General features: G+C 39.5%; 1 protein-coding gene and 1 long non-coding RNA gene across 3 annotated transcripts in view; both read left to right on the top strand.

Moving 5' to 3' along the window:
* Window positions 1-19,939, top strand: part of TRIQK (triple QxxK/R motif containing) — a 59,077-nt gene that overhangs the window by 15,152 nt on the left and 23,986 nt on the right. For both annotated transcript variants that reach the window (XM_061448117.1, XM_061448118.1), the window contains one exon: window positions 2,998-3,078. In XM_061448117.1, coding sequence (XP_061304101.1) covers window positions 3,018-3,078 — 61 coding nt within the window. In that variant the 5' untranslated portion in view covers window positions 2,998-3,017. The remainder of the gene's footprint in view (window positions 1-2,997; window positions 3,079-19,939) is intronic.
* On the top strand, window positions 4,595-6,718 carry LOC133266668 (uncharacterized). The gene is made up of 2 exons (XR_009742483.1): window positions 4,595-4,710; window positions 5,625-6,718. It is a non-coding gene; the product is annotated as an uncharacterized LOC133266668 (long non-coding RNA).

A 19,939-nucleotide genomic window follows, 5' to 3' on the forward strand; every position in this document is an offset into this window, starting at 1 on the left:
AATGCTGCTGGGGTACACACAGCATGATGCACTGCCTATCCATTTGGTTTGGCAAAAAAATACAGCAAAAGCTAGATCTTCCACTTGCTGGCATTGAAGGCAGTGGAGCAGCCAGTTGGAAAAGACTTGAGTGCTAACTTTGCTTACACTAAAGTTAGGATGACCAGTTATTCCAGGATGACCACTCCTATTTTAAATATAGAAAACATGCTTTTCAAATTGTTTCATGGCTCATAAAGGTTCCAGGATTTTCCTTCTTGAAAATCTGATCAGAAAGTTACATTGGAGAGCACTCCTGCAGCAAGGTTCATAAATAATAAATATTATCTCGTATTAATCCATATTTTAGTTAAACTCTGGCTCATGGCAAGTTGCTTCCTTGGGGAATGCACAATTCTTTACAAGAGAAGGTGATGAGCCCCAGTCCCTGAGGAATTAAATTGTGAAAACAATCTCTGTTTCGTACATGCTAATACAGATCTGTTATTCCCTTTCCACATCTATCACAACACATTCTAAATTGTGGCTGATCTTTTATGCAGATAGCTGCCTTATTAGACATTGCGGCTGTATTTGCTAATGTCTCCATGGGTTTCTTGGGCCTTTGCTATCTAACCATCAAAGCGGTGGACATGAATGATGATTACTGCATCCCTTTGAAGAACAAAGAGGAGTCTGGGTTCTAGATGCGGCAGTTGGTGACACTGAGCCACACGAGCAAAAATGAGCATTTCAGTGGCTACTATTAAGTCAGGAAATAATTTTTTGTCTGTGTTTCCTTCTTGAGTCTTATTGGCACTGTTAAAACTGCAGGCATCTTTCACTGCTTATGTTTTGTTACAAAACATTAGGCTATTGAAATTGCAAAAGGCAAGTCAAAACAGTCTCTAAAAGTGGCATAAAAAAGCCAAAAACTAGTTTTGCAGTGTAAAAATATATGTTATCTCCAACTAGCCAGAAGTTCAAATGGTACTTTTATTTTCCACTCGATGTGAATGTTATGTGAGAAATAAAACTCAGTCAAGAGAGTAGCTGGGAAGCATATTAGAGGGGCAAAACCACCAGTGGATTACAGTTCACTGTTCACAGTTCACTGTTACGTGTTTTACATAAGATAGGGGTATGCTCTGTGTTAAACAAAAGTAATGTATGGAAACATTAGAACACTATGATTGAGGTTTCAGTTTGGATTAAGAAATAATGGCAATCTTTTATACCTTGTTATTATTTCTGAATACCTTTTAAAAAAAGGTGTTGACTTCTGAGCACCTAAGTTCTTTTAAGCTGTGTCCCACACTTTAAATTAAGGATTTGTCACTTGGCATTAAATGCCTATAATTCTTACAGAAGAGATAAATGCAAAAGATGAAACTTTGTGGATTGAAAACACATAAATAACTGATGGGATCATTCCTGCAGCTGTACATTAAACCTTGTTTGAAACTATGAAGGAGATAATGGTACATGTTTAAGGCTGAGATGCTGATGGTAGTGCATTTAGCAGTGTCTTGGCATGCTTTTTGGCCCATGATTTGGCATCACAGTGCCTTTAAGGGCTGCGCTTCCCAGACAGTGCGCCTTGGCAGAGCCTGGGGAAGCTCGTCTTGCTGTAATGCATCTGGTAATGCCTAACAGAGAAGTATAACTCACAGATACTTCAGAGCCATATGTGCACAATCTGTAGACAGTCTGTGGTTGCCTGGGACAGTTCAGCTGAAGTTTGCCCTTGGCACAACTTGCCAAGGCTGGTTGGGAAAAAGCAAGTGTTGGCTGTTGTGCATCTTCTGCGCTCAAACAGTAAATCTGACACTGGAAAATGTCAGCCTTCCTGTGAGTGCAGAGGTTGGTGTTTGGAGGCTTCTGTCATAAAGGTGGTCAAATGGTGGGGCTTACCACCATTGTGATGAGTGATATATTCAGCCCATCCAAAATGGTTGAAAAATAGTGTTTTGAGGAACAACTGTGACTGTAAAAGGCGGATATTTTTTGACTGTGGAAAAAGAGGTGAAATGAGTATATTTGTAGAATCTTTCTGTACCATTTGAGTGGCAGCCCTGTGAAGAGATGAATAAGAGACCATAAGGTTTTCCAGATTAAATGGACATATTTGGAATTTGCTGGAACACAAGTCAGATGACACTTGTTCAGTTACACTGATGGTGTGACAGTAACAAAGTACCAAAAGAGCATCTTTAGATGAATGATGATGCAGTTTCCTGTGCAATCCTTGTGTCACCTGTTTGTGCTGTGTAATGTGAGAAGCCCATTCGAGAGTCAGGACGGTTGTTACTTAAATGCATTGAAGGTGATCTAAATTCTCAATACCTCCGCTGAGAGGTGTAAAAAGGGCACAGCTCCAGCTCTCACCTTTTATTCTCCACTTTCTTTTCATTCACAGATCTGTAGAGCTAGTGGCAGGAAGGTGGAGTGTGGGGTTGTTGTGTTTTAGGTATCTGTTCCTCTGTTTAGCTCAAGGTGGTTGAAGGGCTGTGGCTGCAGCAATTACACTAGTGCATGCACACATGCCTAGTCCTGTGTCAGACATATTGTAAATGTGTTTGCCAACAACGGAAGCAGCTCAAAATGCAACATTCACTCCCTGGTTTACGAAAAAAACAAAAAAAAAAAACCCAAGAAAAAACATACCATACCATACAAAAGAATGAAATTCAGTGGTACCAGATGCTGAGTTACTGCGCAGTCAGTTTAAATCTTTTCCTCTTTTTTATTCAAACTAACAGGTATTTGGTAATGTTAATAACCCATGCAATGGGGAAAAAGGTATGTTAGAATTTATTAAGAGTCGTCAGAGTAGTGATGATTTAACTCTGGTGTCGTGTACTCTGGGAAGGCTTATGACTGTGTATAATCATAGCATAACATGAATGTCACATGTTAGTTTTTTCCAATGTTGTATGTCATTGATTTCCTTAGTAAGTTATTTAGGAATAATGTTTACTTTTTTTCTTTTTTTTTTTTTTCCCCTGCTGTTGACAGTAATTTTTGGATTGAAAACCATGGGTAGAAAAGATGCTTCTACAGCAAGAACTCCTGTTGACCAGTACAGGAAACAAATAGGTAAGAAAAACTTGTGTGCTTAAAAAAAAAAAAAATACTGTTTTTGTTTGTTTGCTTGTTTTTTGTTTTGTTTTTGATATTTTTGTTTGGTTTGGTTTTGTGGTTTTTTTTTTTTAATTTGGTTTTGTTTTTTTCAGCCAGACCTGTTAGTGTAACAAAATGTATTATTCCTCTTCAAAACCTTTGTTTTGCTTGTGAGTGGTACAAAATAAGGCACACTCCAGGGAAACATTTGTTATATGTTGTTGACTAATTCATTTGGCAAAACCTTTTATGAAGACAGTGTTTCAGGAAGCTTGATAACATCCATGTTCTGTGTTTAGAAATAGTAGTGAAATACTGCAGTGCAGTGGCTCCATGAAATTTTTTGAACTGTTGGAACAGTCCTGATTCTTCCGTTTGTCTCCAGTCAGATATGGGCATTTCTAACAAAACAGTGTTCCTGCTTCATAACAGTTTTTGATATGCTGAATGATACAGGCCTTTACATTCTATAACTGCATTTATTCTCACACTAATGAAATACTTTTAACATGTTAATTGTTTATTTTCCTAGGTCTCTTTCTGTTCTCACCTGTTGTATGCATAGGTAACTTGTATACAAAGTATGCACATGCACACACATGAATGCACTCCTGTACTCATACACGTACCTTCATAGCAGACTCAAATCTCTGTTTCTTTTTTAAATGCAAAGGCAGGTGACTTATTGTTGGAATCCATATGTAAGGATTCTATCTCTAGGTGTTAAATAATATTATAAACAAACACAATATTTTAAAAGAACGTATATAAAATGAAGTACCTTAATCTATACTTAGTTATCTAAGTAAATGACTTTGTTTTAAAATTGCTAAGCATCCACATCTGTGTTTAAATGCACAGAAAAATACCAAGTGTCTCTGAAAAATAGGCTGTTTATAGTGTATATTCTTATGGTGAAAGAGCTACTGGTATGTAAAGAGTCTTATTTTTGTCATGTCATACTTTTTTAGTGCTGCCTTATTTTAATATAACTTTTAATGGTCTTTTCTGCATCTAAAGTTGAGAGTAGGGGAGTATTGTATATTTTATTTATTATAGATTGCTCCATATTTTCTAATCTTGGGCAGTTTATGTCTGGCTTTCTCGGTTCATTCTCTGAGATAGTTAGATAGTTAGAAATGTGGCTGAAAATTTCTGATTACCTTTGCAGATGGGAAGCAGATATACTGGAAAAAATGTTTAAATAAATGGGCACTCTGCTTTTGTGTGATTTAGGTTTCATGTAAAAAACCTTGCAAGGAAACTATTACCTAGCAAAAGATGACACCAAAAATATTTCACCCCAATGGGTTGGGTGAAAAGTTGGCACCCTGCAGCCAATAGTCACGTGTAACTGGGTGTTTGAATAGAGGATGATTGCATTAGCCTTCTGGCATTTTCTCTACGTATTTTCATGGTGGTCACTTCTTTTTCAGCCACCTCCTTTAGGGTTGCTTTTCTTCCTCTTGTGCATGACTTCAGGTGACCATGGTTGAACTTGTTTTTCATAGTTGTCCGCAGGGTGAGAGAGACTGGTGATTTCCAGTGGGATCCCTGGAAGGCAGTATGGCCTGCTGGAAGACCAGGGGGATGTAAAGCTTCATCTAAGTATGAGACTTACAAGATTTCCTCTCACTGTTTCACAGCTTGGGCTACTTCTTGCATGTCACTACTGCATGGCACTGTGGTTGCACATTTTACAGTTGTGAGATGCTAGGACTGATCATCTGTGCCTTGGTCAGGGGAGGGGACACTGTGCTGTGTAGCAAGGGGGCGAGAGTATTTGTATAGGGGCCCAGTACTCAGAGGAGTCCTGTTATATTGCTGACTTTCCGGTTTCAAGCTAGCATGTTGTCTGAACAATTTGGCACCTTCCCTGTTATACGATGCAGCACCGTGATCCGTTGGGTACTGCAAAATACAGTGTCTGAGGGGGCTTATAATAAGCTCATTTTCCTCAGATGCGACACATTGCTCTTAACTTGGCAAAAGCAGGTGTTAAAAATTGTCGTAGGGAAGAGTCTCACACCGGCAGGCAAATAAACTACATAACCTAGGAGGTGTTTCTATGATTGTACTATTCCTTAGAGGACAGAGAGCAAGAATGAAAATAGACCATTCACTGCCTTTTGCGCTGGTGATGGTTGTTTCAACTCCCATTCTGGTCATTCACTATAGCCATAGAGTTTGTCAATGGAAATTATTTTTCTGAACTTAGTGAATTAGAGGGGGTTGAAAATTCATGGATACAGTTTTATACTTTAATGTAGGTGTGTTTGAGTTTTATGTACAAGCATTTTGTGTTAGCTTTAGGCCTGGTAGCTGAGCTTAGTGGAGCCATCTCTCTAGTGTCATTATGCCTTCAGGTGTATTATAGGACAGTAGGTGTATTACTGACAATTGTCTGATAAAGAGCTTTTCTTGCCATAATGAACATGGAATCTTTTTTCCCTGTTACTTCTTGATTTATTTCTTCTTACATGGTGTTGCGTAAGTGATGATAATTCATCTGTTTATCACAGAGTCATGGTTGAAGTTGGCAGGGTCTTCTGGAGGTCATCTGGTCCAACCCCCCAGCTCAAGCAGGGTCACCTAGAGGCAGTTACTCAAAAGAGTGTCCAGATGACTTTTGAGTATCTCCAACGAGGGGAACTCCACAATGTCTCTGGACAGCCTTGTTCCTGTGTTTGCTCACCCTCAAAGTGAAAGGGCTTTTTCTTACATGTTTCAGTGCGTGCCTGTTGCCTCTGGTCCTGTCGCTGGGCACCACTGGGAAGAGCCTGTCTCCATCCTCTTTGCACCCTCCCTTCAGGGGTTGGTTGAGTTCCCCTCATTGATGAGGTCCCCCCACACTGATGAGGTAGGTCCCCCTTGAGCCTGATCTTCTATTGGGTAAACAGTCCCAGGTCTCCTCCCAGCCTTTCCTCATAGGAGAGATGCTCCAGATCCTTAATTTTAACTCCTCTTGATCCGATTTCAGAGTCTTGATCTGATTTCATTTACATACTTACTAGAAATTATACAGAAAGAATTTAAATGTTTTCCTAAATTCCATTAATCAAATAAACCCTAGATTGGGCAGCTTAGGTACTCTTTCAGGGATGCTTTAGTGTGAGTCTGTCCAGTAGAAGACTGCTCCAAACAGAACGCCATCATGCTCCAGGCTTATCTATTTTGGAAGTGGTTGTTTGATCACCCTTCCTCAGATAGGTTATATCTAGAAACAGTAAGCAAAGGGAGGTTGAATGGGACTTGTCTTTAAAAGAATTAATTTATCACATGCATTAAAAGTTCTATATACATGTGTGGAGTGATTGCCATCCTTCCTTTCCAGGCATTTGGTATGTATGGCTTCTTGAAAATACGACAGATGCTGGCTGAACAGCTGTCTCTTGTTGACTAATGGTATGGTGTGATTTCTTAGCTCATGATTTAATGTTTTCTAGCCTGCTGGATAGAAGGTAACCAGATTGAAACGTTTTTAATACCTTTTTTGTTTGATGGGAAATGGCAGTTTTCAAGGAGCAACATGTCACAAAGTCACGTCAACTTCAACACAATTTTCAGTTACATGTTTAGCAGAGTAATTTAAAATAAAAGCAGATTTTTAATTTCAGTTTGTTCCAAGCTTTCTGTTTTGTTCTGAGTTTCCATACGGCATGCCACATGTTTGCCCTGTGCCATGGTTCAAGCTCATGTTGATCACTTCAGTTCAGCCGTTTGCCTTTTTCTCTCCTTTATTGAGCGCAGGATCGCTCATGTCTTGTTTGCCACTGTGCCATTAGCAGTTGCTGTTTGCTTCAGTAGTATTTTCAGAGGATTCCCCTGGTATAGAGATTGATATTGCTCTTCTCTGTCAGCTGGCTTTCAGCCATCTCTCCTGCCACCAGCCAAAATTTGTCTGTAGTGCCTCTTGTTCAGCAAGTGCTCCGGTATCCAACAGAGCACTGCCTTTTCCTCTGGGAGCAGAGGCAGCCTTTTCGTTACCAGACCAAACTGGCACTAGCTTTGTGAAGGCTGTCCCCAAGTGGGACAGGGAACAGCAGCAGCAACCTTCTCAAGCTGGCTTAGACTGTGCCTGGAGGAGGGAGGATGGTGCTGAGGGAATCTTTCCCCATTCAGTTCCCCATGAACAGCTGAGGTTTTGGAGGAGGAATGAGGGAAAGTAATTTTAACACTCATTATTCAGCTCTCTCTCACATATCCAAACATATACCTGTAGTGCAGCAACAAACGGGGCAGCTCTTCTACATAGTGTTTCCTTCTCACGGCTGCTGTTTGTGCTGCTGTTTCTAATTTGCTGGGATTGGAGGAAAGGTGTGAGGCAGTATGCATCTTTCTGCATTTATGCAGCTTTGCTCCACAAATGCTGTGAAAATAGCAACAGGTTTTACACCATATTTGCTTTGTTTACTGTTATGTGTGCTTTAAGTTCCCAGAACAATTCCACATGTATATTTTCCATCCTTCATCTGGTGTGTCGGTTGCTCGGCATGGAAGCTGCAGGATTTGTGGGTAGTGTTCATGACTCGTGTGATTGTGGGATCCTAAGCAGGCATACTGAGAGGTTTATAGCATAACTAAAACCTGGTCTACAAATCAGGAATAGACATACTTTTGGCTCCTATTACTATTGTGTTGCTGTAGCATAATTTTTCATGAGGAGAGGTTGTTTGCCAATCATTCATCCTCCAATTTGTAGACTCAAGGTCTGCTTATTGTCTCCTATGTATCTTCTGACTTGCTGGCTGGATGCTTTAGGGGCTGGAGCTTATATAGGCACAGCCCAGGGGGTCTCTAGCTCCTCACATCCACTGGGAAGGAATAAAAGTTATGAATGAAAACAAATTCTTTTGTTTTGGAAAGCACAAGGTGCTAGGCTGGGCACAATCGTGAGGTGGTGGAGGTGGTGTTCATTGGCACAGCACGTGCAGAGTGATGGGGTGGTGAAGGGGACTGGGTGGGAGTCCTGAGACCCCAGCTGTAGCAGCGCAGGAGGGAAAAGAAAACTGCCCACCTGAACTAGCAGGTTAAACTCTGTGTGAAGTCAACCCTTTTTTTGAAACTCCTTGGTGTGGGGAGCTGTCCTGAAGAAAGGCACCTCATCCTAGTGCCAAGGGTTATGGTCCCGCTGTAGCCCCAGTGAGATGAAGAAGAGCTTGTGTCTCGGCATGATCATGGTGGGTAGAGCTGAGCTCTGTCGTCTTGCAGCCTCCTGCAGAGTAGCTGAGCTGTCAGCTGGGTAATTGTGAAGGAAAGTGGTCCCAGTATCCCAAACCAGGACTGGTTTGTGGTAGTATGGTTGCACTGATAATATGAAGGAATAGACAGACCTTGGTGAGATGGATGGATGGAGACTAGTGGCAGCAAGAGTGTCTCTGGACTTCCCATCTCCAGCTCCCAGCTCAGTTGTGAGCGTGAACCTGATGCCTCCGTGTCTCCAGAGGGAAGCCCTTCTTGTGCCATCTCTGCTTGCCCAGCTGTTAGAAGTGTCTTTACCCTCCACCACCTCACTTTTTTCTGTTTTGTATGGTTCACCTCTTCTATTTTTTGCAGTTAATTTCCCCCTACCTTCCTTACCCTGAATAGTGCCATTGCTCAAATCAGACTGACTGCTAAGACTTGTCAGCTCAGAAAAGGGGAAAGTATTACATTTTGACACTTTCTCATGAAATATATTACACACTTTGAAGTGAAATGTGATTGTTTTGGTTTGGATCAGGAAATGTTTGTAATCAGCATGAAAATTTTAGATTTAATTTCTGAAACAACAGCAACAGCAAAAAAATGTTTGGATGGAATTTGTGTTGAAAATTTCAAAATCGCACCATTTGTAACAAAACAGGAATTCCTGTATCTTTCGTCTTTTAAGAAAAGGCACGGGACCAGAATTCAGGGTTTGCATCATTGAAATTGCTCTCCACTGTCACAAGCAAAGATGTAGCAGGGGTGATGTCAATGGAATTAAAACTCTCCAACCTATTTTTTTAATTCGTCATCTCTTTTTTCCCTGTGTTTGATGTCAGTCACCTATTTACTGGGGGAAAGCTAGGGAGGGGAAAAGTACAGAAACAACTATTTGCTATTCTAAGTGGAGAAAAAAATGGGAGAGACCTCTCCTACTATTTATTTAGAGTGTAAAAACAAAGAAGTAGGCAGTTCCAGTGCATATGGAACATTACATTTACTTTCTTGAATTTTTCTAATAACGACTTACTGTTAAGCACATAATAAAGAGAAGCAGAAAGAAACCCCAAACCTAACTCCTTTTGCAAGGAGTTGGCAAGGTTTGGAATCTTTTCCTCTGCTGAGTTTTGTACTTCTCACTGATATGCCATGGATACCACATGCAGTCCCTTTTGTTTGGGAAGAATTTTTATGAAGAATGACTTTCATTGTCACAAAAAATGAGCTAGATCTTTTGGTCAGTGATTGCTGTTTTGAATTCAGTTTTGTGCCAGTGGCATCACTTCTTGGAAACTAGAGCAGGAGCAGCTGAGGAAAATAGTGCTGTGAAGTGAAGCCTAGTCTGGCTGTACTAATTTAATCCACATTTTGTGACGATTGGGATGTTTTTAAATATGTTCTGTGAAGGCTGATGATGGATTTTAAGCCCATACAGTATGTGATCGCTTATTTTTTAAAGTCCAAAGCAGTAAAGCTGTTTTATTGCCTTGGCTTGGAGCGTAAAAGGTGATGGTAAATCTGGATATGTACTTGTGTTTGTGTGGATATTATTCAGTTTTCGTTTGCAGGGCAGACACAGCCCCAGCCTGAGCAGGGGTGGGAGGGGTGGCTGCAGAGCCAGGGGACTGTGGGAATGTGTACAGAGTCTGTGCAAAGATGCTAAGGAGAAGGGTGTATCTAAACCATTGTCTCCCATCCTCTCTCCACAGCAAACCCCTAGAGTTTCTTTGAACTTGTTTGATTATACTACTCTTACTGTACATTTATACTACGCTTGTTTAGTACTTCTATACAGATGGAGGCTCACAGTCTGCTCTTACTTTAATCTCATCGACAACATCACCATTTCACTCAGTAGAGTTGCTGCGAACTTTTTTATAGGTGTAAATGAGAGTGAAATTTGACATGCTGTTTCCAGTTGCTGAGCTGCATTTCAGCATGGTGTTTCAAGCACTTGCAATTCCTGTAAGGTATCTGGTGTCTAAAGGGCTTTTGCAGATACATATTTATGCTTGTACTTACTCTCAGCTTCTGATCCATTCTTCAGTGGATTAATTTCTGCAGTCAAATCAACCTAAAACAACCTCATTGCATTCTCTCCAAAATTCATAAAAGTTTTGCTATAGACACATATGTGTGTGTGTATTACATTCAGAGGCAGAGCAGATTAACTTTTTTAGAAATTCTTTCACCAGGCTTTGAAAATCTTCGCTTATATGTGTGAAGAGTGGACTTCAAAGTACTTGTATTTCAGTGTGAATCTGTAAATCTAACTTCAGATACCCATTTCTAAAAATCTCAGGCATAATTTTTCTATGTGTACAGTGTTCATATATGTGCACTCTCTGTATACGGTGCATGTGCTTATATTTGTGGGTAATATTATGTCAGTATAAATGCAAGAAGAGTTAGGCAGTGAAATACAAATCCAATTTCCTGCTATTTCATTATAAGGTAGCAGTGTGGAAGGCATAAGAATGAAGTGACCGTGCACATGCATCTATCAAGATCTGCTTGATGTTTAATGTGGACAGCATTTCTTCAGTTACTATGCTGTGAGATACAGCACTATTTTCTTTTTTATGAAGTGTAAGAAGAAAGACATGGAGTCCCTCTGGCTCAATTCAAAAGGTATATCTGAAGACACTTTCGTGTTTCATGCTTCAGGACGTGACCACTTCCATTAGGTAGTTCAGCAGGTATTGGACCTATTTATGGCCTTAATAAAATGTGTTAGATGTCTGTGTTCAGGGTAAGCATAACCCCAGAACAGTCATCTGGATTTTGTAATGAATTCGTTCACATTGGTGATTGCTGTCACGTAGTCTGTTAATTGCATGTTGTCAGGGATTTCTGTAACTGGTTTGTATTAAAAATATTTTTTTCAGTGGAAGATTTTGCTTCTAGTATGCCTTATTTTGGAAGAAAGTTAGGAACTGGCTACATTGTGGTTTTCAAGGTCTTGAACTATTTATGGGATTGTCTGCTAGGCTCTGCATATTACTTGCAGGCTTAAAGTATGGATAGGAAGTGAAGTAACAGGGCAGCAGATCTTAGCTCAAACTGCTAGAATGAAAATATAAAAAGGCAGTTGCTTAATTTGAATTACAGTTACAGAAATTGCAAGCATTGTGCAGCTAGTTTTTGCTTTTACTCAATGGTAAAGGCTGATTAAAAATAAGCACTATTGAAAGTATTCACACATTCAAAGGTATTTCAAGATTTTTCATTTGTGTAGCAGTTAGATCAGTACAGCAAAACACCATGATGTGAACAAAGAGCTTCACAATAAAAAGTGGAATGTGGGAAATCAAATACTCTGCCCTGATTGAGTGCTTAATAAAATTAATAAATTTACAGTTAGTATAAGGCAAGTAACTAATCTGGTTTTTAATCTCTGAAATACTTTACTTGAAATCTAGTCCTTGTCACCATCCCAGCTTCAAAATATCCTATTTGCCATGGGACCAACCAAGCTGTAGACTGCTAAGGTATTGGTATTGTTCTAAAAGAACTCATATATTAAATAATAATATTTTGAAGAGTTTTGACTGCCTGTTAAATAGGAAAGGTGGGAAAAGCCTGCCTTTTCCTTAGTTTATTTTTTGTGACTATCTTAGAATTATCACTGTATCTGCATTGGTGCTGTAGGATTTGTAGCAATACTGATATCCTCGATTGTGATACTTGATTTTTCATTAACATTTTAGAATGAGTGGAGTTTTTTTGTTAGAATTAATTTTCCTATGGTATTTTCACCAAATGCCTGTGGGCTTTCTTGTTCATAAGAACTGGGGTTTGGATGATCTAGGGTGTAATAGGTAAAAGGATGTGACACAGCTCATCACTAAATCACTTGCTCAGGTTCAGCCTAGGTGATAGTCATGGGAAGATGGTAACTGCCTAGCAGATGTTGGGTGGCATTTATGATGCGATGTTTTTGCATTCAGTTCCTAGTGGAGAAGTGTTGAAAAACATCATTATTTGTTGGCAGTCAAAACACAGGAGCTGGATAATGAACTAGCATATGGAGTGAAACAGTATCTTAGCATTAGACATGGTCCCTTCAGCTCAAGGTTACAGCGTACTGATGAGAGCGTGTCTCACATTCCCTGAGGCTGTTGTGAGTAAGTTTGAACTTGGAGAGTGCATTAAACTCCTCAGCTTTGGACCCCTTGGGCGCAGTGCTCGTGTTGACCTGGCTTTTAGCAGTGCTAATTAACTTGGCCACAATCTTGTGCATTATATGACAATGCATCTCCTAGTTTGAAGTTGGCTTGCACTTAACCAGTTCATTTCACAGGCAAAATGAGTGTGCAGCTGTTTGTGTAGACCTGGCCTGAAGGAACTTCAGTCACTGTCACTGAAGAGCTGGAAGAAGTTCAAAGTAGGATTCAAGTGGGGCCACCTAGGAGTTTTGCAAGTATTGAGTGGGGATGTGTAAGAATCATCTCTGTAGGCTTCTGTTCTAATGAGTGAAAGGTCTGAATTTGGGCTGGTGGTTCATGTAATTTGTAGGCTAAACAAGCCTGGTACTGCTTTCTGGCACAGAGGCCAACTGGCATCAAATGACACTGACCATACTGTTAAACTCTTTATCCCTAAAACAGAGTGGTTGCTTGCAAACCTCATATTGAAAATTTCTCTAGGCCCACGTTAGCTTTTGGGCCATGTGTAAGAATTGCTTGGGAGAGGGATACTGTGGGTACAAACTGTGCCAGGGACTGTTGTAACAACTAGAGTGTGGATACCATTGAATTCCAGTTCCACTTGGCATTGTATAATATATTGTAATATATCTGCAAGCAGATAGCCAGAGGGTACAGTTTGACTTTACAAAGCAACCTTTAGCAACACCTACCTCTCTCAACTTGTTCCTGTTACTATGTCACATAGTGTGTGCCATGTCTCAGGTGGCACAGCTGTTTGAGTGCCATTTTGATCCAGCTTGAATCAGAAATTGTGCTGGGCAGTTTTTCAGTTGAATGAATTCCTTATCTACTTCATCATCTGGCTGCATGCACAAACTGAGATAATATGCATCAAAGAGCAGGACGGCACACAGCAGAGGCTGACGTATGTGGCAAAACTCAAGCCAACAAATGCCATAAGCCAGTATTGCTGTTGAACATACTGCAATGCCAAGCCACACCTCAAGTGGGTCTAGGAAAAGTCTTTATTCCATATAACATGCAGAGTGACCAGATTAGGAAGTGTAAAGGATTGGCTTCCTTTGTAGACTTCCCCCAACTTCTTAGAATCACTTCTGATTTCGGTCCATTGGCCTCTGTTGGTCAAATGAGTCCTACTGTCAGAATTACATTATGAATAACTATGATAGTTTAAATCCATGTATTTTTAGAGGTATTTCACACTGTCTGCAGTGAACAATGATGCTGCCTTCCCTACATGTGGAAGGTATAACAAGACATGAATGCAGTTATTTTTTTGGCACAACCTCTTCCATAATGTTTAGGTATAGTATGGTGTGTTTTGCCTGACAAACATTAGAAAGAAATTGAGTGAAGCAACTTGTGGGATTCTCTCAAGAAATACTTTTCCAGAAAAGACAGGCTGAAGTCCGCTGTGTCTTTTCTGGAATAGATGGGGACTGTGCAAACTCGAATGTACTGCACAGGGAGAAACATTGAATAAATTGCAAATCAAATAAGGTACAATCCTTAACATACTTCATAGTGTGAAGTGTCTCAGAAAATCAACCTGTTAAGTACAATACCAGATGGAAATGATCGGTAGAGTTACAAGAAAATCAAATTCACGCCTGTAACACAGGAGGCTCTGTGTATCTTGATAGGCAGCTTGGAAAACCACAGACTCCACAGCATATATTCCATGGAAGAATTTCTGTCCAAATGCTTTAATGGAAAAAGCAAATATGACCTGTTGTGTTTGTATAGAGAAAACTATCAGATTCAAATGAGTAATTGTCATGAAAAGGACAAAGAAGGAAGTGCTTTCATATGCTCTTCAGAGAGGGAGAATAAAATATTTTATCTGTGGCAAAAGCAGGAAACATGTAGTGCACAGAGGATTGTCTTCCCCATCTTACTTCTGTCACTGATGTAAAAAGAGAAATTAAAAAGCCTAGTTCAGTGTTAACTTTTTTTGCTTTATCCAGCTACCTTTCAGGTAATTTTTAGTCTGGAAAGAAACACTTCCTACAGCCAAGACGCTATGAGTAGGAAGGTTGGATTTTATGGTGGTGGAGCCTGGGGACAGGTATCACAGTACTGCATTTAGAAGAGTTATTTCAGATGCTCATCCTTGTAACTGGGAGCAAAATTAAACCCATAAGTGTGAAGATAAAATGAATAACATTTAGATACTGGAAAGGCTCATTATATTTCTTCAGGATTTGTTTGTTGGCTGTTGTCAAAATACTATCAAAGAACTGTGCATGTTGCTAATTTAATAATAATTTTGGAAAAGTTTCATGATAAGGAGGCCAAACCCCAGTACAGGTTGCCAGGGAAATTGTGAGATTTCCATGTCTGGAAATCTTTTTAAATTGGTTTGTTTGAAGACCTGAGACACGTGATCTAACTTTGAAGTTAGCCTGGCCTAGCTTATGTTAGAGTAGGAAACCTTCAGAGTCCTCTCCATTCTGAATTATGCTGACATCATGCCATTATTCTCATTTGTTTCTGAAATGCCAGGAATATTTGGTTAGAGTGGTACAGGCATAGAGTCCTGCTACAGAAAAGGTTCTCAGAGCTGCTCAGTACATTGCTGTGCATGGGTAGCTGAAGGAATAGAAAGCTAATGATATAGTACTTGTCATGCACTGCTACATAGGAATGCCAGGGTGGGTTGCAGCAGCATCTTAAAACATGGTTTATGTCTTTACTTTCATGCCTGGCTAGTTCCTTACCAATGCTGCCAATTCATCAACTGGAAATCATAGAGGGAAAGTTCCCTTGTTTCTGATGATGACCCATGCATGCATTTAAAATAAAGATAAGAAATATTAAAGCCACTAAATGTGGCACTGGAGGCACCGTGTTTGAAGTACTGAGTACTGCTTTGCTCATCCATGTTTAAGAAAGATGAATCAAAAGTGAAGGACATGCTGAAAGAACTACTAAGCGGACCAAAAAGAGCTGAGAAGAGCCTTGTTTAGCACAGCTGAACACAAACTAAAAAAATATGGTTCCTCTTGGTGAACTTTTTGGGAGTAAGCACTTTGGAAAGACATATATTTATAGTCTGTAACTGGCTATAAATTGTCTGTAAAGAAACGTATCTGGAAACTAAAAAGCAGTTTCTTACCAGTAGGCGATTGAGCGAGCTTCTTGAGTAATGTCCTACAGGTAGGGCTAAAGACAAAAAAACTCACAAAACTAACTTGTTTTCCAACTGATCTTTTTCTATGATCAGTTTTGATCAAAACTGCATGATATGGGTGCCTTCACTAGCAGAGTACTGGATTTCAGTAGTTCACCACGTCCTTCCTAGTCATATGTTCCATATGGACAAAGTTTCACTGTGAAGTGGAGCAGCTTTCCAAGATATTTATAGCTAGAAAATGCATTTGGAAGGATTACCATAACTTTCTGACTGTAGTTCTACTTGTGGAAAAATTAATACTGAGTATTTTCACCAAAACCAAGATTTTAGGAGAACATAAAACATAATCTTGAATTTTGCAGGTTTTTTCCATTTATGATGGGTAGAATATAAAATTCAAGCTGAAAGTCCACACTGAAAGAAGAGACGTGAGGGAAGATGGGCACATTTTGATTGTAACGTTAACCTTTGTTTTTCAATGCCTGTGCTAGCAACAGAATGTGGTGAAACTACCAAAAGTTTCCACATCATGTTTTCCTGTTTGTTTTGGTTTTGTTGGTTTTTTGGTTGGTTGGTTGGTTTTTTAGTACACTGCTGGGTGTACATTTGGTGTTGCTGTTCTTTTTGTTCTTTGTATTATAGAAGTGCAGTACTTAACAGTCTAGTAGTACGTATAGTATGCAATTTCTTGGAGGCTCCTCGGTTGTACATCTTTGACATGACGTTCCTATATCACCCTTAGCCCTAGGTGTTGCAGCATGTCCCGCTGGTAGGAACAGGAGGTGACTGGGCATCCTTACCAGCAAAACTTAGTTTAGCATGTTTTGAAGAAATTCATATGGGCATGCAGCACTAGGCATTACTGAAATCTTTGGCTTAAAATTACTTGGATCTTCGAAGTGCACACCAGTGTGGGGGACACTGAAAGAGCTTCGTCCTCAGTAAATCTTGGATTAGGTTGATAAATTGGCTAGAGTGGGTTATAGTTGGGTAAACCCTTGGAGTAGAAAGCGATGGAGGCGCATGTGATTATGAGGACTATTAGCCATTAACGTATCACAGGGTCATATTGACTAAGGTCACCATTTAATTGTAGCATGGAATGCTGGCCTCAGAGAAGAAGGAAATAAGACTATTGACTTGTTTTACCTCATCAAATCCCTGCACTTTTCTGAAACCAAAAGAAGGAAGACTTATCTAGGACTGCTTGTACATTTGATGAGTCAAAATGTGCATGTCTTGTCCAAGGTCATACCCAAAATATGAGAGAGGAAAAGATATTCTGGTCCTTGTCTATTACCCTAACCATAAATGCATTTGTCATAGAATCGTAGAATGGTTTGGGTTGGAGGCCACATCAAAGACCATCTGGTTCCAACCACCCTGCCATGGGCAGAGACTCCTCACACTAGGCCATGTCGCCTAAGGCTCTGTCCGTCTTGGCACTGAATACTTCCAGGGATGGGACATCCACAGTTTGTCTGAACAACCTGTTCCAGTGTCTCACCAGCCTCATAATGAAGAGTTTCTTACTAATATCTAATCATTTATCTAGTCATCCTATCTAATCATGAATATAGTCATCTTCCATTGGTCCGTTGCCTCATTTACTAGATATCATACAACTTGATCAGTGAATCTTATTGTCCATATTTACGTAGCTACTGAAAGAGGAAGGGGCTTCTGACCAACAGACATTAACATAAAATGATAAAAATTCATAACATTCTGTATTCTGGTATGTATGTTAGGAGCAGACAACTTTATTCCGTGACTTTTCAGTGCCTGCCTTTGAACGTGTCGGTATCTGTATCTGTATTAAAAATACAGGTAGGTGCCTAAGGATTCTTTCTGTGATATTTCTGTGGAGAAAAACAGTAAAAAATAAAGTATTAGCACATTATGGAGTGAACGGTCAGTGAGTCTTCTTGACTCATCCTGTAGCTGTTTAATTGTAAGAAAGAAAACCCCTAATTAGAACATGATTATTAAATTAGCATTGTGCTTCTGCCACACCTTTGGATTTTGAGCCACAAGAACTAAGAAGTAACTAGATGGTATCTTCATTGCATGCATGTTTCACTCAAATGTTAGTTGCAGTAATTTTGTTTTAATAGTGTCCTTTATTCTGCGTATGCAAAATCTCTTTGCTAAATTCTTAGAACTTGGCATATCAGATCCAGTGGCTTTTTCTTGGCTCTAGGAAAAGTAAGTGTCATAAGGACTGAATGGTTACTGAAAGGGAAGTTGTACCTCTTTTCATCTGAGGAACTGAACTGTTGAAAAATAGACCATAGGGAGGGTGTGTGGCTTTGTTTTTTTTCTGTGTTTCTCTATCTATCTACAAAATGGGACATTCAGAAAAGCAATTTAGTCCAAATGTGAGGCAAACCTCTAGGTTGTGATGAGCTGAAAAATGACTGAAAAAGAAATGCACTGCCTGTTTTTCACTCTGCATGCTATGTGTAATAAATGTGTAATTTCTGGTATGTTTAAAGAACGGGATCAGTCAGAGTGAGAAATGTCAATAGAGAACTGTTCAGGTAGTTTACAGGTAACCTCTCTCATCTGTCCTGAGCCATGCCTGTCCTGTCTGCATGAGAACCCACCGCCACGGGAAGTGGGGGTTTCTCTCTACTGATGCTGCACATCAGGACTGTCACAGAGGAGATGCACTTGAACTAGGACCAAGTCACTGGTCACCTAATGGTGCATGGCTGAAGTTCTGTGTCCTGTATGGCATGCAAGACCCCACTTGGTGACTAGGCAAAGGGACTTCTCCAGTGAGAGAAAAGAGAAGGGAGTGTGGACTTATGTAGGACCTTTGTAATTAGAGCAGTGTTCGTATAACAGTTTGTGAGGAAACAAGCACAGCTAAAAGTTCCTTTTCTGTTTAGTTCTGTTTAATTCTAGAAACTGAAATTGCTTTGTGCATAGGTTAATAAATATTTAATACACATTTTTAATGAATAAGAAATTGACGTTAAAGGTCAGTAGCAGATTCAGTTACTTTTTCAGGTACTTTTTTTAAGTGTTTCTCATTATATTTGTAAATGTAATTTTAAAATACTTGAAATTAATATAGGCCATCAGAGTATTATCTCTTAATAGATAACACTTATGAGTGTTTTTCACTTCTGTTGCACCATTAGACCAGGATCTTGGATTTTTTTATGTGTACCAAAGTCTTGTAAGGAAAAGAGATTTCCCAAGGTCATACAGTAATTTTGTGGAAGAGTCAGGAATAGAAAACAGTTCCATGCTTTATCTGCTCTAATTGAATACTTTTCCAGATGGTAGATTATTTTCCTTAGCAGTCTCTCCAGCTTTTGTATGTTTCCTCCAAGAAGCAGCATACTTAAAAGATCATCCTGTGGAATAAGGTTTTGGAAAAAATTATGCTGGGAGCAGTCCTTGTTTCTTTGAATAAATTGCCCTAATACATACCTTTCACTATTGTTCATAATATAGTCATGTTCAAAATACAACTATTACTGAAACCAACTTACTTCATTAAAATATGAACAGAGCACTGATACTGATGCAAATGATGAAATAAAATCGAAAGGCCGCAGATAAACTCATTGCCATCATTCTGATGGCAAAGTGATTAGGAAAATGCAGAATTAAGTTCCTTGACAAATGCATATGCCTAAAGAAAAGGTGTAGAATAAAGCCTAGCTAATATTCATTATATGTTGAAGATTGCAGTATTTGTTAATGATAACAGATACTCGCCTGTAAGGCAGCAAGTCCTGTCCTGAAGTCAGGAGTAAGATGCCATTATTTTACATGGCTGGAAAAATAAAGATAAATTTTGAAGTTAGCCAGGCTCCTCTATCCTGTTATCTCAACACAAACACAGATCTCATTACTGACTGTAGCCCAGTTTGGCTTTTGAAGGTAAAATTGTGTCTCCTGATAATGCTTTCAAGACATTATCACACCTTTAGTTCTGTGGTCCATAAACCATAACTCTGGGTGCTCATGAATATGTATTTCCTTTACACTTTTAAGTAAGCTGCTATTGCTGTCATTCATTTTTAGTTAAGACCTGTCAGGTGGCGTTTCTGTTGAGGGAAAGAAGTTTAAATTATGGGAGAACTAAAGATATGTAGTTCTTAGGAGTGCTAAAATTATGAGTGAGTTGGAGAGATTATGCCTTACAAGTAATTTTAGGATCCCAAGGGATAATGGTGATGTGTACAAGAGATGTTCCCTTCTCCACTAATTCCATTAAAAGCCTCTGATTTCTGCACTGCTGGAGTGAAACTCCAGAAACCTGCTTTTCCATCTTACATAATCACTTTCACAGTATCCTGTAGCATCCACCTCTGCTAAG

This window comes from Pezoporus flaviventris, unplaced genomic scaffold (assembly GCF_033815535.1).
Source record: "Pezoporus flaviventris isolate CSIRO_AGI_PZ_B2104156 unplaced genomic scaffold, CSIRO_AGI_Pfla_v1 ptg000007l, whole genome shotgun sequence".
Taxonomy (NCBI): domain Eukaryota; kingdom Metazoa; phylum Chordata; class Aves; order Psittaciformes; family Psittacidae; genus Pezoporus; species Pezoporus flaviventris.